Here is a 25962-nt window from a genome sequence, read left to right as displayed (position 1 = left end):
CTACATGCTACAGAAGATGACCTCTGTTGTTCTTCTGTTCATCAGTAGTAAGTAAAATATTTCTCCTGAGTGTGTGAAACAGGCTAGATAATAATGCTGTTCCTAATAACAGGATTCCAAATATAAGACTTCAGAAAGAACAGACAGAAGTTTTATGAAGAATTACCAAACACTCTAGCTACAAATCCGAGAGGAAACTGGGAGGCAAACATGGTGAGAAACCAGGGAGCAGCATAGAGGCTGGGGCCAATCTCATGTTCCTCTAGGTGGTTATAGAGATCTCGATGGTAGTCATGAAGAAGTCGAGACAGTTGATACATCTGGATCTGCACGGAATAAGAGCAAAGAGACTAAAGATAAACATGTTTTAACACTCACAGTAGCGAAGTCGATGCTTCACACTCTTCTTAGAAACAGTGAAAGATATTTGTCAGTTGAAGTTTAGACAGATTTGTGTGAAGAAAAGAACTACTCAGAAGCCACCTAAAATACCCAGGATGGGTCACCTGTGAGCCTAGGACAGGCTCATGTGCAGGATCACTTGAACCTCATTCAACACAAACAGAATTCTTCCTATATATGGTTTTCATAATTTCCCCAGGAGTCTTTTTATCTGAAACTAGTGCATTTAAGATGATGTAGTCTTTTCCCAGATTATTCTACCCCATTTCAGAGAACTGAATTTAAGTTCAAGTCCAGATTTCGATAGTTATCTACATTGAATTATTATGATTTAAAATTATCATCCTTTCATTAGAAAAATTGAAACCATACCTGTAGAATTGTCATGTCAGGACGATATTGTTTTCTCAGGCCCATGTCAAACATGAGAAACTTTAGCATTTTAAAAGCATCTTCTTCACTCATATGAAGTAGTAAAACTCCTGCTACAAAACTAAGTCCCTGGCAATATCCTACTTCCTGGTCCAGAAGTGAATAGGCCTTCAAAATATTGTAGAGTGACAGCTGCCCAGCTCCCAGCTGTGCCGAGAAGTACGGATGTGTTGGAAATGTGCGCCCTGTCAAAACAGTTGAAGTTAGCAACTTAAATTAGAAAATAAACAAAACACCCCAAAACTTGCCATGTAATCAAATTAAACAGCCTTCCAAAAAGGCAGATTCTTTGGAAAAATAGATTCCAAGTCAACACACAGAAAGATCATAAGAAAGTTAATACTAAACGATTGACTCATACTCTACTACTGTTTTGTTACAGTAGTTGAAAAATTAGTTTAGAAATTGTCAGGGGGATGGGGACAGGCTGTTTGTTAACAGGTGAGTAACTGGTTCTTAACACTGGCCCTTGATCAGTTTGTTAAAAGGCCTATAAGGGCTGGTTGCCTGTAATAGTGGGGGACTCGATTCAGTGGCTCAACAAGTCACCCAGTTCTCTTTTCTTGATTAAAAAGTGTTAGCTTTTAGACTGCCATTAGGATCCAGGCACAGACTTAGAAATCTGAGCTCTCTGGGTTGGGGCCCCTTCCCTTTCTCTTCTTGTCTTTTTTTCCCAGTAAATTTACCTTTTGTCACCTCCCTCCTTTCCTTGGACCCTCATGGTCTTATGGCTCCTTCCTCCTTTCCTGCAGCATAAAGCTCAGGCTCTTCCATGAGCTAATCCAGTTCACTAACCTGGCAGAAAAATCCCCCTTTACATGGGGTTAGTTGTTCTGCCCTGTCGCTCAGCCATGTAGCTCCAGGAGGCACCCCATGAGCACCTGCACAAGTGACAAGTACTTGGAGAGTGGGAGTCAGTTGTCAGAGCAAAACCTTCTCTTCATAGCAATGGGCTTTGGATCTATTCCCCACATCTCTTTAAATCCCAGCCTAAGGTAAATGGTACTAATTGTAGAGCTATAGGAGCACAGCTGAGCCATTTGCAGTCTTTCAGTTCTAGAACAAGATGACGACTTCCACCCCAGACCTCCTTATCTGTAAACTTTCATACAGAGCTGGGACCCCCATGTCCTTAAACCAAACCAATCCAACTAGGTAGCTTACACAATCAGTTTGACCCACAATATTTATGCAGTGAGTAAAAACTCAGTTTGTCTTTTTTTACTGCAGCCCTTACAATATCAAGAATTGTGTAGATGTTTATGTGCTATGATATATGCTATATACATATTATATGAGAGTGCAGCTAACAGAGGCAACCAATAGACACAGCACTTCGTGCAGCGGTTTCTGGGCTTTGCTTCTTTGAGCATCTGGACACTTTGTCTGGGATCACCAGGGGACTCCTGGGAACCCGAGGGTACTGCTGCTAGCAGGTAAGGTTGAGGCGGTAGTAGGGGTAGCTCAGTCAGCTTCTAACCAACCCTTGTCTGCTGCCCTTAAGCAGAGAACACCCTCAGCAAGTTTGCAGATGATACAAAACTGGGAGGAGTGGCAGATACACCAGAGGGTTACATTCAGAGGGACCTCGACAGGTTGAAGAAATGGGCCAACAGGACTTCATGAAGTTCAACAAAGGGAAGGGCAAAAATCCTGCACCTGGGGAGGAACAACCCTGGGCACCAGTATATGCTGGGGGCCACTGAGTTGGAAAGCAGGTTTGCAGAAAAGGACCTGAGGGTCCTGCTGGTCACCAAGTTGAACATGAGCCAGAAATGTACCCTTGTGGCAAAGGTGGCTAATGGTATCCTGGGCTGCATTAGATAAAGTGTTGCAGCAGGCCAAGAGTGCTGATCCTTCCCCTCTACTCAGCACTGGTGAGGCCACACCTGGAGTGCTGTGTTCAGTTCTGGGCTCCCCAGTATAAACGAGATATGGACATACTGGAGAGAGTCCAGCAAAAGAACACTAAGATGGTGAAGGGACGGGAACATCTCTCCCGTGAAGAAAGGCTCAGAGACTTGGGAGTGTTCAGCCTGGAGAAGAAAAGGCTCAGGGGGATTTTATCTATATGCAGAAATACCCAGTGGGAGGGAATGAAGAAGGAGGAGACAGGCTCTTCTCAGTAGTGCTCACTGACAGGATAAGAGGCAATGGGCACAAATTGAAATACAGAAAATTTCACCTAACATAAGAAAAAAAAATCCTCTTTATTATAAGACTGGCCAGACACTGGCACAGGCTGCCCAGAGAGGTCGTGAAGTCTCTATCTATGGACATATTCAAAACCTGAGCAAACATGTTTCTGGGCAACCTGCTTTGATGACTCTGCTTTTAGAAAGGGGGCTGGACCAGATGATCTCAAGAGCTCCCTTCCAACTTCAACCGCCCTGTGATTCTGTGAACAGAGACAGATCCTTCTCAAACACTTTTCCAAAAGGAAGTATTTCGATTTGTAGGAAAAAAATCCTCCCCCTATCAGATCTCCCCTGTGAAATACCGCAACAGAAAAGAAATTTGAATACTACTTCTGTTCTAGTATTAAGTGGATCTTGTTTTTCAGTTGCCCACTTGTTAAATACCACCCCACCCTTTAGCTCTTGGAATGCTGCTGTGCTGCCAGATAAGCAAAAAGACAAAACCCAGGGCAGAGTCCTTCTGTCATATAGTAGTTGCTCTAGCCTGCCACATGGGACACTGGCATTCAGTTCCTGAGCAGGTCTCCCCTGGTCAGGCTGTCACAGAGTTACAAAAGTATTTCTAGCTTGCAACTGAGAAGGAGTTTTGTGTTCCTTTCCAAAGAAATCCTCTGCCTGAATGACAAATTATTCCAAAAAACAAATTACGGGTGTAAAGGCAGACCTGTACTGCCTCACTCATGCAGTAACACTCCTCTCATGTAAGTCATGAAGAAAAGTTACAAGCTGAGCAAGAATAAAAAACGAAAACAAGTTCTAAAAAACAGTAAATGGAGGAGAAATAGAACTGCTAAACTCACACTTATTTATGAGTGTCCTGGGGATGATTTAACTAAGAACTTTAGCTTTTACTCAATAAGTACCTACTACTTTATTTTTGAAATGTAACAAAACGAAATACAATTTTCTACTGTGTTCTGCAAACAGTGATGAGTACAGTGGTTACCTACACTGATAGCATCTGGAAGCCAGTTTACCCTACCTTACTGAAAGAAGAAATCATTTACTGAACATGACTTTGGTGTTTAGGTCCTAAAATCCCCAGTGACAGATGCACACTACTGTCCTTATTCTCAGGAAGCACTATTTACAGCTGAAGATCCATTGATTCAACCAAGCATGAACAATACTGTTATGGCTTTGGTTCATACTGTGTTAGCAAGACCTCTTTAGCTTAACTTGGGAAAGCTTTTTAAAATATTATAACTACACGTTTCAAGAACATAGGTTTTTCTCTCAAGAAAGAAGTGCATGCTTTCAGAAGGATTCTTAAAGATTTAAGAGAAAACAGTTCTGATAGCCTGAAGCAACACAAGTCAGAACATGCAAATTCTTTCTAGTTGTCTATCCAGTTATGCTGTCTGTTAGTGTGCACCACTATTGTATTTGTGTGAAACACTAGGAAACTAGGAAGCCTTCAGCTTTGTAGTTTCATCTTATGGAAACAATAGGGCCCAATCCTTCCCTCAGCTATTGGGCCAGCTAATAGCTCCCTGACAAAAACAACACTTTGCATGAAAACAACCATGAAGTTACCATTTGCCAACACATGCATTTGTTTCTACCAGCAAAGCACATGGCTAAATTGAGAAATTATTCATGTGCAGAACCAGGTAGAAACTATGAACAGCTTGCTGAGCCACCAAGCCCCAGTCTGTTGTGTGAGGCAACCAAACTCACACTGACTGTGCTCCCTACTGTCCAGGAGTCGTCCCACCCCTCTTCCCTCTGCTAAAGGTGTTGAATTCAGTAACACAGCACAAAACTATTCACCCCTTACTGAGGCACTTCTGTGTGACAGAATCCCAACATTCATTGCCAGGGGCATCAACACCAGGTATGCCAATAGGTACTTGCTAGTGAATGATCTCTGGTTGCCTGTAAATGTCTCTCTCAAAAACAAGACTGCTTCTGGTGCTGTGAGATCCAGGGGAATTCCTAGAACTGGTGTGACAAAATCTGCAGGAAAACAGTTTAACTACACTGCAGCTGCCTACTCCCAGCTGGCATCAAGTCTCCTTGGAGTGTTACTTTTCTATTGTCAAGTCAAAACCTGACAAGCCTGTCAAGTAGTGGAAAGTGAAGGTGACATCGACCACCACCCTCCCTATCTCAGTTTATGGCGGTTAATGCAGAACCATGCCTGTACCACTTGATTCTTGTTTTCTGTGCACTGCCTTGATACTCTGACTCACTTCACCAAGTGATGCAAAAAAGGAGAAAATATTCTCATTGACCATGTAAAGCTTAGGTCACTGTCTAAACTTAACAAATCTGACAGTTCAGTATTTGCTGAAGATAATCTGCCCATTGAGTTTTAAGAAGTAGGTGCCCCTGCACAGCTTTGGGTATAGGTGATCCCTCATCAGGCAATTGTTCCATGTGGACGAAATGGGGTATAGCCTTTCATTTGCAATGAAAAGTACTCAGATACCATTTGAGTTGTTATAAAGAGCAGAAGTATGATGGGACAATTCTGTACTACTTCTTTACAGAAAAGATGTAAGTGAAAATAATACAAGAGGTATCAATCATTCAGATCAAACCAAGTACAGATTTTCCCATAAATTTTTGTCATTCTATCATATGACATTTGGTTAATTGCAGTGTGCATAACTTCCCCAATGGAGTTTTTCATAGCAAATCCATTTAATCAAACAATGATTATGGACTTCTTAAATTGCCCCACACAACTCCTCAGACCCAAACCACAAACACCACAACACAAGCCTGTTGTAAGTCCTGTTACGCTCCGGAAGACATTATTAAAAATTTTTCCTTTATTAGGAAAGAGCATAATGAACACTGAGTTTGTAAGCCAAAATGTTTTTTTCGGTAACAAGTTCAGTGTGCGATTATCCCACACACAAGAGCTGTGATCCTCTTGGAAAAACATCAGCTTCTGGTGTCTCAGACAATAAACTGAAGTAAAATATCCAAGGGAGGGGAAAACAATATCTTAAAAAATATCCACAACTGTATATTCATGAAGATAATCTGTAGATTATCTGTAAAAACTCCCAATTCAGCCATATACAGTGAGGTGTTATTAACCTGCATCAGATGGCTCACATTCAAACACAAATACTTTTGCAAGGGTAAAGGTTAGACATGTGAACATCTGACTCAACAATCACATATATTTGAATAATTACTGTCATGTTAGAAATGCTTTAATGATCACAACAGATTCCACAGAATAACCCATCTGAGGAGCAGACATGTGCTGCTTGGGGACAGGACTGGTGAGGAAAAGGAACAGACTTCATGAGGCAAGATGGAGATGGAGAGGATGCCAGAAAGTACCTCTGTGAGGTCTACAAAAGAAATGGCTGACTTGGGGGAGCTTCTGAGATGGAGAAGCCGCTGATAGTCATACAGACCTTAACAAAACCATCTGGGAGCAGCAGCAACCACAGACAACAACCACAGACAATAACAATGTTACTGTTATAACTGATCCACACCTTACAGAGCATACTGACTTTTGGTGTTATTAAATGTTCCTGCATTTTGTTATTGTCCAGTGGCAAGAGTCAATCAGTGAAAGACAATCTCATACAAGGGAACTAAAAGTGATAAAGAAAGAGAACCAGGAAGAGTAAAAGGGTTAAGAATGGCATAATTTTTTGAGGTATATGAAGACTGCTCTTTTACAATTACCCAAAGCAATCTTTTCTGCTCCTACCTTAAACCAATAATTTAATTCCATTTAGATTTCCTTTCTCATGTTTCCTTCTAATACTAGAAAATACTTCTTGAACTCTAACAATAAACATGAGGGAAAATGGAAAGCTCTGCTCAAGAAGACCAAAAGCCTGCCCGAAGCCCACCTACCAGTCACTTCAAATTTAAAAGCCTTGGTTTGTAACCCCATGTGCCTCCACAAACTAATTCACTTTCCCTAAATCAGGAGCTGGCTACTGCTTAAAACTAGGCAGTGTGAATAACCTGCCATAAAATCTTTTCTTCAATTATTAAAAAGAGCTTATTTCATAATTGTTTTAATAGAAGTAAAAATACCAACCACTAGCAACTACCCATTAAAAAAAAAAGAAAAAAGAAAAACTTCCACATTATTTCAAGGGAAAGTGTTTAACAGAGACAGCAAACACTGGACATCAGGAATGAATAGCACATGATTCAATAGCCTGAGCTTAAATATTGACTTCCTTTTTTGACAATTTGTATTTCACAGGCCTGTGAAGTTCACTGTCAATATCTGAAATACAGATGTATTACAGGTACATCTGGCAACCTCTTATTACCACATGTTGCAAAGGACCTCTGTGCTTGAATTGCAGATTTTGCATTTTCCTAATGATGTCAAGTAATAGTTCTCATTTATAACAGATTAAAAGCAGTTTTTACCAATAATCTATTATTAAACGGTGAGGGGCTTTCTTTGTGTTACCTTCTTTTATTTAATTCTCTTCCAGAGATCATAAACCCCTTAATTTCATGTCAGACCACTACTGTACTTACCTAGGTCAATAAGTATTGCATGTTGCTGGGAAGTTAATTGTTTTAGGAGTTCTTTATAAGGTGTGTCCTTTGGTTGTTGTTTACTTGGAAACTGATGTTTAAGATGGTATTGCTCTGCTAGAAACTTCCAGATCTCCCCACGGTGGTGACGTGGTACTCCTGAGAGAAGAAAGTCATTAGAACAGTAATTTGTACTCATGCTGAGGGTTCGGCTACAGTTGAGTGAACAGGATTGAGGAACTGAAGGTCCGTATCTGCTAGATATGCAAACAGATCCCTATCTGCTAGATCCATATCTGCTGTCTTCAGTAGACCACGGAAGCAGATCAAACTACATTACTTATATTACCTCAACCAAGAAAAGATATCGGCATCTTAAAAGGAGATATTTAAGGTACAGAGTGAGCTGCCTAAGTCTCAGGTTACTGCTTACATCCAGCCTGAGAAGTACTAGAAGAGGCAGCAAATATTGCAATACTTGTCTCTGAAAAGTTATCTGCTTATCTCCCACTTTTCCATGTAAGTACACAATAAAGCACTACAATAGTGCTAATGAACATTTTTCACTAATATAGCACTGACACTGTTGTCAGGAGTAAGTTCTAGGGATGCACACATACCAGAAGTATAAACATGTGCAAATGAGATGTGATCTACAGATGGCAGATAATCAGAAAGCAAGCATTGTATTTCTAGTTTTTCTATCGGTTTGCTGAATGACTGGTACATGTCAAAAAGTTTTAAAGCTTGAATTTCTGTCTCTATAAAAAGGGATGACAACTATTTCACAGAGGTAATGGTAGCCTTCATTTGTATCTGTGCGCAAAGCTCTGAAAGTAACAGAAAGGTTATTGCTACGCACATACTTATTTTTAGCACAAGACTGGCACTATTAAATCATCTACAGAAGAACTCAATACACTATTCTTTGGGAAAGTATTCTGTCTAATCCATGATGAACTGGAATCAGGTATTAAGAGTCTTAAGTAAATTATGGCTTAAAGTTTTTTGGACCACTTTTTTCTTTTGGTATATATGTAACATATGGATGGCAACCACAACAGAAGAAATCAAAACTGACTCAAGCATACATCATTTATGGAAAGATAAAAACGCATATTAGAGTCATTTCACTGCCTTCTCTCATATAAGCACAAACAAATACCAATTTATCTTTGCAATATTTAATTTTACTACACTGTCATAATCCAGATCCAATTGCTCGAAAATGAAATGCTAGTAGAAATTTATAATATTTGAATCTGCATCACAAGTGTACTTAGTGAGTGTTTCTGCAAATTAATTTAGGGAACTTAAACCCAATTACCAAAAAGCCTCCAACATGAAACAGTGAGAGAAAGTGCTGTTTCAGACACAGAATGAGCCAGGTTCTCCTCTTCAGATACACGTCTAAAATCCCATTAGCTTCACTGAGGTTGAATGTGTCACAAAGGGTAGAACTGGCTTAACAGTGCACATTTACAGCTGCAAAATCACAAGTTAATTAAAATTCCCTTTAAGGAAGCACACTGATATTAAGTTTATCTCTGTATGCTGCATCATGTGTGAAATAGTGTTTAGTTTACCACTTCCTAAATGAAAGATGCACCATATTTAAACATCTACTACAGGGTACATTATAGGTCAACACTATATATTTGTTATTCTAATTTAAGCCCCATGCTCATTGAAACCTGCATTTTTCAACTCTGACTTGATTACTCAAGTTATTTTTAATGGTTTTAGTCTAAACTAGAACTTGCTGAACTCAATTTAAATTCATTTTTCATTTCTGTGTATGTATGAAACTTGACATCACTGTAGGAACTCTGACACAACTGAGCTCTAGAGAGCAGAGCACAGCAGCATCAAGAGCTAGGGATAATTTCCCCATCTACTGGCTATTTGTATGTGCTTCTTATTAGCAGTCCACTAAGCAAACGTTTGTCTATTTATTTATTTACTTACATTGCATCACTCCAAGTTTTTTAAATCTTATTTTGAACTTTAACACAGGCCAGCATCAGTGGACTATCAAGAGAAACCAAGTTTTTGTCCTGCTCAGATACTGACTGGACAGAGCCCTTTACCTACAGGAATGGAAGGAAACCTGTGACAGTGAGCTTTCCTTACTCTACAGAGATTTGTGCTTGGGGCATTTGATACTGTTAGTAATCTAGACTTACCTAGTCATCTTAAATGGATAGCTTGGTTTAACTTGCTTGGGTAACTGCACACAGGCAGGTGCAAAATTTGAAACTTCTGCTAGTGGTGAATTCTTGACACTTCTTTACATGTTGGAATGCTTTGTATAGAACTATAAAAAGCTCCTTGGAGTAGCTATCTTCACCATTGGCTATATATAGCACTCAGCATAAGGCCTCTGGGTCCGACCACGGCACAGATAACATTTGAGTCACAACCCAATTTCTTAGAACATTTAAAAAACATCCTTAGGTTTTATTACTTTTAATGCAGTGGAGAGAGGGGCTGATTGCTCAGCCTTGCAGTGAGGAAGACTGTTAGTGGTGTTTGCAGTTACAATGCATTGTTGAACTTGGAAAAAAAAGACAGTTCTACAGAGAGAATTTCCAGATAATAGTGCAAACAGTTTCTTCAGTTACTTACACAGTAATTTCTTTGGCATTGTCCAGGCTTTTTTTCTTTAATTATAACTTTAAATTTATAAAATCAGATTGCAACAATTGTAATACATTGAGATACTGTACAACTCTCCTATAAGGACAAATGTTATTCAAAAATTAATACCAGGTACTGTAAATTCAGTAATACAATTGCAGCTGCTCTTGAAAGGGACTGTTACTTACATACGCATAACCATGAAGATAAAGAACATTGTTACTTGTTTAGTCAGCAACCTGAGGAACAGCTCTAGGGAGAATGTGGTTATAAGGAGTGGTTAAGAGGTCACCCTATTCCTTTTCTAATACAATTTGCATTCATTTCAACAACTCAAAACAACAAACTGTGCTTACCTTGCCCAACAGCAGAGTGTATTTTTTCCACATCAAATTTAATTTTTGACCTTCCAGGTGTACTCAACATTTTTTCCCAAATCAAAGTTACATCTTTTAAGCATGGTGTGATTTCTTCATAGTCAAGTTTCAGACGTCTGTTCTGCAAATTGTTTTCTGAAGCTAGGAAGTTACATCATTAATGTACCAGTTAATATTGTTTACTATTTGTAAAATGGATTAATTTAAAACTTCATGATGCAATCCACATAAAATTAAACCCTATTAATTCTGAAACATTACATGTCTAAATTTTTGTGATTGTGGAGTGTTTTGGTTTTGCTTGTTTGTTGTTGGTTTTTGGGTTTTGGTTTTGTTTTGTTTTTTTTTTTTTTAAATATATTATATGCAATATTAACGGTGTTTGGCCTGTTAAATTAAGTTCCTTACAGCTAGTCAGCTCTTAAATCCGAAGAAACATGAGAGATGATGACTAATGAAATAAACGCATGATTTTCCTAAGAGGATTTTTCAGTTTCCCAGCTCTTAAAAAAATTAGTGCAGAAGACCTACACCAAATAAAAATACAAAACCAGCATAGTCATCTATTTCTTATGCATACAGCTCCATAATAGTAATGACAAAGTAAAAAAATTACTTTAAATGTGATCATTCACATGTCTGTTTTTATACTACATAAAAAAGAAAGTTCAAGTGACTACATAAAAAAGAAAGTTTAGATATAGAAAATTTCAGAACCATGAACACAAACAGGACTATAAACACTGGGTGTACATGAGGCTCTCTCCAAAAGTCATTGAAGAAATCAGAACAAGGGTCAATGCATAACTCAAGCCTTAAATAACACATTTTAGATCATCAGAGTTCCTGGAGCACAGATCCACTGTAGTATTGGTAATTTTCTCAGATTACAATTTATAGTATGCATGTAGTTCCAGGACAAGAGTCCCAGGATATGGTCAACAGCTCTCTACTTGCAAAAATGAGCAGAGCATAGATTCAGAAGACATAAAGGACTGAAATGTTTCTATAGTTTTAAACAAAAATTTAAAAATACTTCTCAGCAACACACATCAAGCATATTACAAATAACATAAGTTGGAACCATGTTTATGAAAGTGTATCATGAAGACACCATGATTTTTAATTAAGTTGCCATGATCATTGTTGTGATGATGTATTATTGTAATGTTAACAAGACACTGTCATTTTAAGGACATTCTGCCATATATCATAAGCTTACTGCTACTTTTGATGACTTCACAGTATGAACTCACAAAATCACATCCCTATACGTTACAGTTTTAAGACAATCTATGTCAAAAGGATGTTATCTTTTGTTAGTTTAACTCTCCATTGTTTGTATGTTCAACTTGTTAATATAAATTTACTAAACAGTTAATTCACCTGAAATTTACATGCCCCATAATGACACTAAAATAGCCAACACACTAAGCTCATCTTGTTCTGAGATCTGTATCTGCAATTAAAGTTTTCTAGATGATGAAATTCTGAGAACTGCAAACAGTTAGCTGACCCTGTACTTTCACTGGCTAAAACAAGATTCTAGATATTAAAAATGGAAAAAGAAAAGAATGGTTTACATTTGAGAAGTGTCCACCTTACCTTCTTATTCTGTAGTTGCTTTCACATGTGAATTATTTCATTCAGTGAGGTTATTCATGTGAGTTATGATGTTACCTAAGTGTTTGCAAGACCTGGACATCATAGTATTTCATTTTGACATTTTCTAATCTAGTTTTTGAGTTTTCACTTCAAAGTAGTATATTTCATTTTAAAACATGACTTTGGCTGCATGTGTACTGACACATGCTTTATCCATCCTGATACAGGCAGGTGTAGCTTAATTTTACTCCTTAGGGCTTTTTCTATTCCTGGTTTCTTGTTGGTTTTGAGTTTTCCCTGTAGGTTATACTCAGTGTTTAATCATAGACTTATGTAAATACAAGCACTGATGGTTTTATTATAACTGTGTCCACACTGAAAGTGATTCTGTGTATCTAAACTCTTCAACTTCTTCACATTTTCTTCGGGTTAAATACAACATATATATTAGAATATTAAAAAAAAAACCCAAACTTAACACACATGTGGCATTGTATGAAGAAAAATTAAAAATGGTATTTAAGTTTCAGCTTATATGAAAATGAACTCAGAGAAATCCTTCCATGTTCTGTCCTTTTGTTCGGTATTAAATAGTAGTACTCTGGGAGTTATTACTGCATGTAAAATATTTATTTTTACTTCCCAGAGATAAAAGCATCAGAATGTGTGGCATTACATTACAAAGCTGTGCTCACTGGAGCACAGTCACCTGTTTTTTCAAGTACTGTCTCACCATCTGAGCTCTTCATGCAGCAGCTACCTAGGACAACTTCCTTACTCCATGGTGCATACTGCACAGCCTGGATCTTCAGTCATGCCAACACCTGTCTCATTCATTCACTGTCCAGCTTCAGACATGCTCATTTTAGTGAATTGTGACATTTTTGCAATTGTTTCTTTTGGGCAGGCAAAATTGGAGCACCTGATTAAACTTGTTAAAATTTTTATGGATATTAATGTCCTGCAGTTCCCAAAAACTTGATGGCAGGCTGTAGATTCTGATAACTTGAATACAAGATAATTAAAAAAAAAAAATCAGGACTATGAATATACAGAGAAAATTTATTTCTAAATGCCAGGTCCCATAAAAATTCCAAGTTACAGATTTACTTGATAGAAGTTTACCTATGACAGCACTACTCTAAACTGAAGGGACTGTATAAAATCATTGCTTTCAGTACATTGTGTATTTGGTGCCTGTTGTCATATTTTATTTTACTGGATTAGCAAGTACATTTGCTGGGAACATGCCTGTCACCTGTGGGGTTCTTGGGAAATTCAAGTATCAGGTGTTCTTCAGATACCAGGGTTGAAATAGGAGAGCTATACTATTGGGAGCAAATAGCCTATAGGTGGGCTAAGTGTTCTGCGAGGCCATATCCAGTGTCTGAGATGTTTTCTCCTTCCAGCCAGAAGTCTCAGCCCAAGTTTAAAGAAGGATTTCATGTTTGGTATAGTGACCTTTTCACATAGCTGGGCCGTTTTTCTACTCAGTTGTTGTTCCTGGAAGACAACCCTTCCTCAAGTTTACACAAAGACAAAGAAGAATGGCCATTTTCATGCCAGGCCCCTCACCCCTTGAGGATCCAGGTGTCTACTCCATTCCTGAACATTTAAATAAGTCAAATAAACATTTCTGTCCTTATCATTCATATCTTCAAAGGAGCAGCTCTCAAGAGCAATCACTTCTAATTCTGTATGCAGCTGCTAAAATAAAATGTATATCCTTAATCAGCTGCATTTTACATGTAAAAATTGGCACTGCAACAGATTTGTTGCAGCTATGCATTCAGCCACAGAAAAATTTTGGTTAAGAACAACCATGAATTCCAGTTTCTCATGGCCCTTCTCATCACCCTTCTGATTGATCTAAGTCATTACTACTCCTTACAAACCTTGCTTGCACTGTGTGTGTACACAGGCAGGCACCCATGGAAGTCCACAACCAGCTCCTTAAGAATTTAAATTCAACTTCAAGGCTGGCTAAACAGAACATTGCAATGACCAATACTCAGACAATGATCTATGGATGTGAATGTAGAAAGGAATTCAGTTCATGATAGTGATTGTGCTGAATCGCTTGTCAGAGCTTCTAGACACCAGACTAAAGAACCCCAGCCATGGTAAAAACTAAGAGTACCAATTAAGATAAAGAAGGTGAAGTGATAAAAAAAGTGTAAATTGTAACCTACACTAATGAGATCTGAGGCAGGTGCTGCTAAACTGATTTACCTGTATGTTTCTAAAATGTTTCATTAAGGCTTGGTCCAATACACTGCCAAAGCTACAGAGCAAACCAAAAATTTAACTTGTATTGCAGTAGGGTGTAATCAAAAACTTCACCAACCTTGTAATTTCTGGTTTTCCTTCTCCATTCTGAGGAGCAGTATCTGCTGAATAATGGCTTTCTTCCACAACTCGCGAAGCTCACGGGGTGTCCGTTTCCTTTCTTCTTTCACTGGCCCAAATGGGCCATCTTCACACACTGGTTCCAACGGGGATCTTGGTGGAAGTTCCCCCAATTCAGAGTAATCTTTAAAAGAGAGAAGCTGTTGTGAACTACTTAGATTTCATGAACAGGTGAATGATGGGACAAATTTTCAAAGACTGCATATATATATACATAAATACATACCTTTCTACATACGTATATAGGAGGTAACAATACCAAGCAAGGTTTCCCAAATGACACTTTCAAACAGATTTAAAAGCTGCTTTTGAGCAAGAATCACATGGGCCAAAGCCTGAAACATTTTTTTTTCTATAACCTGATAAAAATATTGTACCGTACATCAAGACCATGGCTTGCTAATTACAGCTTTACAAGGCTAAAAAGGAAAGGGCAAGTTTGAGAAACTGCAAAAATACAACCTACAGTTGAAACATGGCATGATTCAAACAGCAGATCAAATCAAATATAGCACCCACCTAATTTGAAGAATAGTCTCTAAACTGTGTTTAACAAAGAAAACACACACCCTTAGCTGCACAAACACAATACCCCCTAAGGCCATGCAATGGGATGATTACCGGTTCTTAAAGCAAACAGGCAGAAAGGGAGACAGGCACCTTAAACATGTTTGCTCTCACTCCTAACTTTTAACCATGTCATAACCTTCTGCACTTTTTCTTTTGGCTTCAGCTGATCTACCACAAAATGTATATGTTTTTGTCAAGCATGCAACGTAATTCTAAGAAGAGTGAAAACACTACAAAAGAAAGTGAACATTAAATAAATCTCAGGTAAACTAAAAAATCTTTTATTTTTAAGAGAAAGGTTAAAAACCATTGTTTTTAATCAAGCTCTCAACATGAGAAGCGTAAGTTCTTACACTCTGTTTTCTTAATGTCTGCTGCAGTATCACTTAATTTTATTGTTTAATACAGCTTCTCTGAAGGCTCATTTGTCTGTGATATAACCTGTATCTAGAAGAAAAATTACTCAATTAACCACCTTTAAAATGAATGGTCAAAACCACCCATCTCTTCCTACCAAATCCCAAATGGAAAGTCATCGCAACAGCACTTCTCCTTCAGCCAAACAGAATGGCTGTGAAATGTCTCCCTGAGGACAAGCTAACCAGTTATGCATGCAAACCATTCCCCAGACTCTCCAGCCAAAGACAAGTACATCTGTGCATGCTATTTGAAACAGCTCCTGGAGAAGGGACAGTCCTGAAACAATTATTCTCCGTGGTAGATCTGTGGTCCATTTCTTTATCATTGCCTAGCATAGTGATAAAGATTTTTGAATTAAACACACTCACACAACTATCTCATCTCTACAAACTAACAAAATAGGAAGGTTTACATCCCTTTAGAATCTGCTTAGAAAGCTAACATATTAACTCACACGGTTCCTATGCAGCTATTCTTTTCTTGATCGCTGAAAGGCACTCGCACAACTAAGCTCAGAGACTAAATAAGAATGGAAACAGTCACAGCTGTTGGTTTCTGCTTTTCTAAGTTTTGCCACTGTCAATCTTTTCCTCTTAAAGAGTCAGAGACAAATAGGGTGAGTCCAAAAGCACCTGCTTCCTTAAACAACATTTATTTTTTTGTTACCACAGTTAAACTCAAGGGCTAAACCACACATATAAAAATAAATACATCTTCAGCTAACAGCACAAATTAAATCTTTTACAAACTTCAACTGTGTGGAATACCCAATTTTTGGGTATCAACAGCATTTCAGAGAACAATGAATTTCACAGCAATGTAAATTAGGCAGAGGACAAATATTTGATATTTTAATGGCAATCATAATTTGTTGCAAAGAGAAGTAGGAAACACTGACAGAGGCATTCAAAAATACAGTGAATATCATTCTGATTCAAAAATCAGAAAATATCAATACCGTGAAAATATTATATCTCTTAAAAGAAACCAGGAAACATTATTTTTTTTCTTTACAGGTAAATGGAAAGACTTCCCTGGGCAAAGATCTGCAAGTATAAAAGAAGTTTAGGTAATGTCATCAGGTAGAGAAGGAACACACACTTGATAATCCTCAATTTGTGTTGAAAATTAAAGGAAAACTATTTTGATTTGTTTGTTGTTTTTGATGCACACACTATACTGTCAGCAATATTCTGTACATATAATAGTTTACATGCTGATTTTTCTTAGTGCATATTAACATTATAAGGGAAATGCTCTTAAGTATAGTGCTGGTGAAACTGCCTTAATTTGCCTGAATAAAATAATAAACTTTAAAAAATAAAAATACCACCTTGAAGGAAAGTGTTTAATTTTCTCTAAGGCTGCATTGCATGTACAAAGTAACATTGCCATAAGAGAGAGGAATTAATGAAAATGGTCACCAAACAGTAATGCAAAAAGTAAAAGTGATCCAGATAGGTACACCTTATCACTGTACACTATCTGTAGTCTATTCACTTCTTACTACATTCTTATAGCATCCAATATAGAATGCATGTACATCTTGGGGGAAACAAATCTCACACTACCCATCCTCTCACTGGTTTATGGGTCTCCTTTAGGGTCAGATAGGTGTTCTTGTTTTATGCATGTATATATGCGTGTATGTGTTAGAAAACATCAAGACTATCTACAGAGACAGTTTATGGTTACCCACTTGCAATAAAAAAAGGCTGCGAAAAACACATGCAAGGAAATGGGTTAAATGCACTGCATTCCTAAAGCACGAATGAACATACCCAAGACCTAAAATCTTCCTCTTTTTAACATATACATTCTACTGTCTCTGTGCAAATTTTATAGATTGGTGTTCAAGTACCGACTTAACAAAATATCACCTTCTAAATTATCAGAGATGTTACTCATTTCTCATCCTCCAGTGATTAGACTTACTGTGGCAACACTCGAACCACTGCTAAGCATTAATTACTCAAGTCCATGGTCCTGCTTCCATTTAGGCTGAAAATCTCTTGTCTGTTACTAACCTGATAAGATCAGTATTCACTAAAAGAAACTTAACTCACAATAGTTAAGGGTATAAAAGAAACCAGAAAGATTACAAAATTCTATAGGCTGAACCCTACCTCTAATCCTTCTGTGGAAGTCTTAGGCTTGACTTTGCCTTCCAAATGGCAGCTCCTTTTCTATCTTTTCTTTCCTTTTTTCTCTCTTTCTTCTTATCACTTGTAGACATTTAATAGGAAGTCTAAAGTCTACTCTGATAAAACGCAACACATTCACAACCTGCCTTCCCTCCCATCTCCATGCTGGCAGGTAACAGGATGTATAGAAACCAAAATGAACCTGTTTAACTGCTCAGGTGGCCTGTCTAAAGTTTGCAGAGTTGCATCAGGTGTTTGGCTAGTAAAGGAGGGGAGGGAGGTGGAATGTGCAGGTAATCCCCAAGGCAAAGTGAAAAACCAGACATATAGTAAGTCAGCACTAACCCATGTCCATGAATATACAACAGACAGACATGCCGCCCAGCTTCCACATCCCGGACAGGAGTAGAAATAATTAACAAGAAACTATGTTATTTCTTTATTATGCACAAATGATCTGGAGGATCAGCAGAGAAAACAAAAATAAACAGAAGAGCAATTCAACTGAACATAACTGGGAGCTCACATTCCACCGAAGCAAACTGCCATGTGTTAAAATCCAAGGTGCAGCCTTCAAAACTTTTATAAGATCTGTAAAAAACTTCAGCACACACTGAAAGACTGCTTCCATGTTGATCTGCCAACCTCATCAGCTTTTGTTAACTCCTATTTGTGTACTCCTTTTAAATATGTTGCTCCATACAGCTTCCCTGTAGCTTCCATATAAAATTCTACCTCCATACATGCTACTTCTACAGGCCTCCCATACTTCTAATCTTTCAGATTCAGGATTGGGCAATTTAACTCACTATTACTACATTTCATCAATGCACAGGTTATTTTCCATTTGAAGTTCAGACCTGGGCTACCCTTCAAAATTACCCTTCTGCACAGTGCACTAGTACAAGTCTGTGGGTCTAAAGTATTCCTCAAGAAAGAGTGTACTTTACTGGGAAAGCCACCAGTTCTCCTGTGCTTGTGAGAACTTGTGCAAGGTAAAGAACTGCAGATGAAACTGCTGATGGAGCAGATAGAAATGTTGCACAAATGCACTAGTGCATCCATCCATACCTCAGCAGTACTGCTGTGATGCTCCCACTGCTTATAATACCCCAGAAAAGATAAAGCCAATAGTAACAATGGACTGAGATGGAATTTGTACAGCAGATCCATTCATCTGTACCCAGTTCCCTTGCTTTGCATGGCAGTGCCTCAGTCTTAAAATGCAGAGTATCCCTACACCAAAAGGATCAACTCTCTCATGTGCGAAGATGACACACAAAACTAATGAAGAAAGTATCATGGTATATTGCTACCAGGGACCACGCTGAAGAAATTTTGTAAATGAAAAGCTGGTGAATGACTGCAGTAGTAATTAAAACAGACTATTTGACTGGTAGTGAAATAAACAGGAAATTTAATTAGCTCCAGAAGAAGCTACAATGAATATACATTTGCTGGGACCTGTGGGAGGACATTAAAGTATTCCAACAGTGAGTTATTAAGTTGTTGCCTTAAACCTTATTTTTTTAGGAAATTTCATTTTCAATTGACTAGGAAAAAAAAAAAATCAATAGTTTCTTATTCATCCAATCTCAAGTATTAAACAAGGCTTTCCAAAAACAAGAAAAAAAGGAAACCCACTAAGAGAAACCACATGAAGTAGAAAATAATAAAAGTGACAAACCCACCTAAAAGCCTAAAGTTTAAAAACATTCTTTCAGAAGCACTTAGTCTAAACAACCTCATCTTTGACTAGAACTGAACACTTCATACACAAAAATAAAACAAGCACTTTTTTTCTAGGAGTCTAATAGGGAGGAGGCTCAAACATAATGCTTTACCACCATCCTCACTATGGAGTTGTTTGCAGGTGGCTTTAAATGCAGAGTTTACCAGCCACATCTACTGTCCAGGGTTAAGAAGTCAGGCAAGATAAGGTGATAATGTGGATGGAAGAATTCCATTAAGCATTTTATTTTCTGCATTACACTGGTTTTCTTCGTTGCATTTGAAACATTACAAAATTCAGCTTAGCAATCAAAGAGAATCTTCACAGTCATGTAAGATTAAATTGCTCAGAAGACTTTCAGAATGTCCTTAGTTATCGTCAGATCTTCCATTCAGGTAGTGTAACTCCTCCTTTTCTACATGACACAAAATCAAAGAGGAACTCTAAACTTCTACAACCAATGATATAATATTCCTATTATTTTACACTGATATCTGGATTATTTGACTTCATAACCAAATGTGGTAACATGACCAGGAGCCTTCTGTTACCAGAAAGCTTCAGATAAAAGTTCCTTTTAGTCTGACATACAACTGAAGGCAATGGCTAAATGAGGAATTCTTGAAAAATTATGTAGTTCAATACAACTGATTAAAATCAGCTCTGAGAGATGCTTTAGATTTTGATTTTTCTTTTAAAGCCAAGAGCTTCTTAAAAAGCAATCACTACCTCCAAATTCACCCCATTTACTAATATCACCAACCTCTGAGAAATGAATGCCCTGATATTTCAGTGGGCACGGAACCTATCACACATTATATGTAGTATTTACTGCTTATAGCCAAGCTCCTATGCTGCAAATCAAGATTATGAGCATATATTCACTCAGAGAGTGACAGAACTGAGTAATCAATTCTAACCATCTGGCTTTATTACAACATTTACAAAACTAGTCATTAGTTAATTAAAAATCATTTTGTTGCTAAAAAACCCCCATCAAAACAGTATTGGAGGACACATGACAAATAATTTACACCACATAAACATTCTAAGTATAGAATGCTAAAGCAACAGTTGACAGTATTTGCAATACTACTACAAAATTATTTTTAAAATATTAATGAAGAGATATAACCCTCACCACAAAGCACATAAAACAGATAGGTAGGTGCTAACTACAACTGGTTTTAATAATAACAGTTCTTCAAATCCAAACTTTTCTTCAGCACTTAGGATTTAACAGTTTGCCACCTCTGTCTGACAGAGACTGAAACCCAATTCGTTTTAATGAACGGATCAAGTTTTTTTTCCTGTACAGAGACACTTATATTTCTAAAAGTGCTTTTATTTTGTAAGTCAAGTTGTAAAATACTATGTAGTTGTTCTGGCTAAATTTCTTTTTTTTCAACTGAATCTATTTTCTCAGTACTGCTAAGCAATCCGAAGCAACTCATTCCTCTTTATTGCAAATTCTTTCACTGTTCAACATGTAACTCCACCCTACTGCTCACCTTGAAACAAATCACCCATTCTCCAATCTAAAACTGATATATCTGTTACAAAAATTTCGCTATCTACTGCCAACACATCTCCTGCAGCAAGAAAGTTCACAACAAGCACCATCGCTTTCCCATCATTTACTTCAGAAAACTATTCACCCTCCCTTTGAATCTAGCACTTGATTTTACTCTGCTGGGAGTTTCTGACAATCTGCAAAACAGTTCTCCCACTATGACCAATTCTGAGCAGTCAATATGTGAGAACTGTAGTGGAAACAGTCCACTGCACACAGATTTGTAGATGCTGAATAAAGTATGCAAATATCCTGCTGCACTGCAGTGCAAGGTGAAGTTTCATGATCACTCTGCACTGATCTAAGTGTGTCCTGCTCCTGAGCAGGATAAGAGCACCCACCCTCAGCTTGCAGACACGTGTCCTTACCCGCCTCCCTGTGCCTGCTTGAGTGCTTGTGTAATACTGTGAGTGGGACTAGAAAACTAATGACCTTTTTTGAGTGAGCCCATACTTCAGCTGGTTTAAAATGATCACCAAGTTGTTCCCTTCACCTTTTTACCAGCAAAGAGAGAGAACTAGGAAGTCCTAAACCATTTGCATAGCCACAGAATATGGCTCTTGTTAGACTCTACGGAAGTATGAAGATCTGGCTGAAAGTAGGTGGGCAGGTATAAAGGTAAAAATCAAAAGAGCTGAAGAAACACTTTTATTACTTAGAATATTTAAGCCAGTGAGTAGGGGATTCAGAGTGAATTTGTGTACTTATATACAGAAAACGGGCCAAAAAAAGCTTTAGAAAAAGACATTAATGAAAACTTTCTTTCAAAAGAAATACAGTATTGTAACAGATCAAAGCATGATCCATTTTGTAAGTGACCTGTGCTCCTCTTTTTCCATCTCTCCACTTTGCAGGATACAACACTCATTCCACCTCCACAAATAAATAAAAAAGAAAAATATCAGAGGATAAGACACTGAGCGTGTCTCAAGGTGGCGGTGAGAGAAACGCTGCCCCCCAGTGCTCCACACCACATGCAGCAGCACAAAAAGACACGGAAAGCAACAAACAGCAGGAGATGGGGTTGGACATTTGAACTGTAGCTTGCTGCAATAGAACTAGCATAATTCAACCCTGCAAACCTCCAGCTACCAGCTGGAAAGCAATAAAAATCTCCACAGATCATTTTAACTATGCAGAAAATCCTTTCTAGATCTCCAAACTGGAGATTAGCCTCATCTTTGGGCTCACCAGAGATCACCTGGCTGTCCTGCCAGGTGGTAAACTCCATAATGCTTCTCCGATGTCTTTCATTGTAAAATTACGTACAGAAGCAGGGGAAAATAGCAGGGAAAGGGGAAAGTGGCAGCACCCACAAGCAGGAGGTGGCTGGAGGAGGGCCTGCACATGGGACATTCCTCTCATAACAAACAAAAAAGTAATAGTTTCCTGTACCCAAGGCTTGCTGTTGTCTGAGAGCACTCACCTTGCCTGAGCATGGCTGGATTGAGTCCAGTTATCAGGCAAGGCAGGAATCTCAACTGACAAGAAAAAATGGCTTTCCAGTGTATCTATTTTCAATATTTTATTTTTTTTAACTCTACTGATTTAGGACTGTTTTTCATTTTATTCCTGAACTAGTAAGAAATGAACACTCTCCTTTATATATAATAAACCCCTCCTTTTAGATAATGGTGTCAGCAAAAAACCACTATGCTCTCTGGTCGGTAATACATGATGCAACCAAAGCACAGACAGCAATCATATCTCTCCAGCTATGCTACAGGAAATGAAGTTTTAGCTCAAACTACTTACGATCATCTCCTAAAGAAATAAAGAATCCAGAACTGCAAGACAGTGGGACTCAAAGTGCTGTTAGGTTCACATAGGAATTCAGGACACTAGACATTTCTCAAGTTCAGAACCTCAGAAGATTAAGCTCAAAATTTCTGCCAAAGCTTTGTATCAGTTGTCTGGGGTTTGGGGGGTGGGGGGGGTATTGGTTTGTTTGTTGTTTTTTAAAAAAAAACTTTTAGTAAATACATTTTCATATCCTGCTGTGTTAACCAAAGAGACGCAATGAACACGATGCATCTTGAGATTCAGTTCCCCACTTGCCCACGCAAATGGAATCACAATTGTCAGGATCTAGATCTTTCTGTGTGTATAAAGCTTAAAGTTGTCTCTATTTCTTGTGACATCTTACACATGCATATTTTCTAATTACAACCCAAAGAAGTTACAGCCACAGAGCAATTTCATTTTGTTGACATTGCCTGTCCACAAGTGGTCAAAGCAACTCACAGTTCAGGCATACTGGTGGATTTTATGTTTAATACAAAGTTTAATAAAGCAGCCTATGTTAACCTTGAAAAACTTTATCGTCTCTGACTCACAGAGATCTGTGTCTCTTGGTTGGCTGACTTACTAACTTTTAAAAAATCCTTAGCCTTTTTTTTTCTCACTGGTCTCCTGCAGAGTACCACACACCTGGAGTTGTACTCTTGAATGGATAAATTGGTCAGTGGAGTCACAAACTATAAAGGGAAACTCATGAATGTTCCCTTGTTTTCCCTTTCTTCATGCTTACTTTTGCAGAACAAGACAAAATGTGTTATCTTTAAATCCTTCTTTGCCCTCTGTCCAATTTGGCTGAAACTGATCTTTTGGTGATACATCAGCTGTTCGCATAAATTCAGTTTCCAAAGAAAATCAGTCTAAAAAGAGGAAGAAAGACTTTAAGACTTTTTTTTTTTTTTAAAAAAAGGAAGTACAGATAACTTATCAAATCAATAGGCCCCACCGCATATGCTGCTTCTCCTTGAGAGAATATGAAAGAAAGAGGAACAAGATAATAAATAACTAGGATAGCTATTTACATTTACTTTGGAACTACTGAGGTTACTAAGTTAACTGTGGTGGTGAGTCCAATGTAAGATCATCTGTACAGCAGCTTACTTAAAGGCTACAGAGAGTGGATCATGAGTGAGTATCCTTTACTGCCAATAATGTTCCAGGAGATGCATGAAAATCCAAATGGAAAAACCCAATACTTGTTATAAACAATAAAAAAACCCCAACCTAACCCAGTTTTCTCCCTCTGTTCATAAATTGAATATGTACATTGGAACAAAAACAGAAAAAGAAAACAAGAGTGCAGAAAAAGGCCAGATATTTTAAATTGCTCCTCCTATTAATAGCACTTCCTGTTTTCCATTTTGGCCACACTTGTTTCTCCAACTACTCTGCTTATCCAGCTGTAGGTTGTTAAGACTGTGTCTTGCAGCTATTATGTCTCGGAGGAAATGCAAGCTAGGCAATTTAGGTTTGGGGTTTCATAACCAGGTAAGACTATTTTCAGTCACAAAAAGATGCATCAAACCTGCAAAAAGTAGCTTCACAGAACAGAGGCATTTGAACAGCTCCTTCATATGCCTTGAAGGACAGCATTTCACATGTATGTATACACAACATGCTCTTGAGATCACTTCATTTTGAAGTACACTGAATTTGAGAGGCATATATACCCATATACAGCTTACCCTATCATCAGTCAAATTACATTGCAAACAATGCATTAATGACAGAAACACTTTTGTTACATGCTGTGTCCACTTAATCAAGATCTCCCTTTAAGATGCAAAGAAAATGTCTCAGTGACATTAAAATAGTTACCTTTTACTATATTTACTATAATGTACTGTTCCCTCATACTTTTTCTTATTTCTTATACAATGGCCTTAGACATCAGTCAGAATGCAGAGCCTGCAGAGCTCTGAATTTCAAACTTTGTGAGACAGAGACCATAATCTACAGACAAGAACTTCTCTGAGGCATTGCTGTCCTCAGCATGTGCTGTACTATCTGGCTTACCTAAAATGAGATGTATAATGATGCACCCACATGGTCATTCACAGTAATTTTTTATCTAGTCTGAGGTTCTTTAGCTCTACAGAATATCAGAAAATAAATGTGTGAACAGTGAACACTATGGCTCAATGGGCAAATGTCACAGACTGGAGCAGCATACGTGAGGTCAAATTTCTGCAATGTATGCTTCATACCAGACTAACTCAACTGATGTCGTGGAAGGAGTGTAATTCCTTCTGCTAGGCCTGGATTTTTCTAGCCTAGAGTTCTACATTTCAGCATGGAAAGGTGAAACAGAAGCATCACATTTTCTTTAGAGCAATACTTGGTGATACATTTTTTTCCCACAACTCATTAAAATAGTACACATAAAAATAATTTCCTCTCTAGTTACTTAATTTCACACAAACAAAACTACGTTACATACAAAGCTCAAAAATAAAACTCAACAACTGAGCTTGGCATAACTAAAAAGTAGGTGGGAAACTGCAAAGACAGTACAAGCAGAGCACTGGGCAAATATGTCTACTTGGTAGACAAAACCATTTCACAGATACATCCACTAACAATGTTCATGGGAGCAAATAAACACAGACTTTACCATCATATCGACTAGGAGAATCACATGCTTTCTGAGGGGTTGCCACTCGCAGGAATATCTGTTGCCTCCACGAATGCCGTCGAATCCTTACAGGGCTGTCCGCACCAACGGCCTGCTGGCTGTGCTTGGATTCGTAGTCACTAAAATCGCGGAACACAGAATGGCTTGTGAGTAGGTTATCTGAATCTCCTAGTAACAGTGACAGTCTTCAGTGACATGAACCATCAACTAAGGAGCGTAGTGTGCTGTGCACATGCTGGGTCAAGCTCTTCGTGTTCGCTAGGTGAAGCTTGATTTATGGCAGCAGGCTTATACAAGGCTGCAAACATCACTTAGGTTCACCAAAAGGGACTGGCAGCTCTGTGCAATCTGTTTTCTCGTTTTAATTAATTTTCAGGTTTCTTTACAGCAGTGTATTAAACACAATGCATTAAAGACACACACCCCATAATGTATCTTTACCATTCTGCTATTTAAAAGCCATCCACAAAATCTAGCAATTATTCATAGGACACACAAAGAACTCCTGATGTCTTTTATCACACACATCAATAAGTTTTATAA

General features: G+C 38.1%; 1 protein-coding gene across 6 annotated transcripts in view; it reads right to left on the bottom strand.

The window, feature by feature from the left end:
- The window catches only part of TBC1D1 (TBC1 domain family member 1), a 118688-nt gene that overhangs the window by 10232 nt on the left and 82494 nt on the right, over positions 1–25962 (bottom strand). For all 6 annotated transcript variants that reach the window (XM_074904641.1, XM_074904644.1, XM_074904643.1 and 3 more), the window contains 6 exons: positions 25399–25538; positions 14487–14672; positions 10514–10675; positions 7518–7676; positions 775–1019; positions 167–326 (listed from right to left, as the gene is read on the bottom strand). In XM_074904641.1, the coding sequence (XP_074760742.1) occupies positions 167–326; positions 775–1019; positions 7518–7676; positions 10514–10675; positions 14487–14672; positions 25399–25538 (1052 nt within the window). The remainder of the gene's footprint in view (positions 1–166; positions 327–774; positions 1020–7517; positions 7677–10513; positions 10676–14486; positions 14673–25398; positions 25539–25962) is intronic.

The sequence above is a fragment of the Athene noctua genome, chromosome 4 (genome assembly GCF_965140245.1).
Source record: "Athene noctua chromosome 4, bAthNoc1.hap1.1, whole genome shotgun sequence".
Lineage (NCBI taxonomy): Eukaryota > Metazoa > Chordata > Aves > Strigiformes > Strigidae > Athene > Athene noctua.
This window is presented reverse-complemented; position numbering and strand designations above follow the sequence as displayed.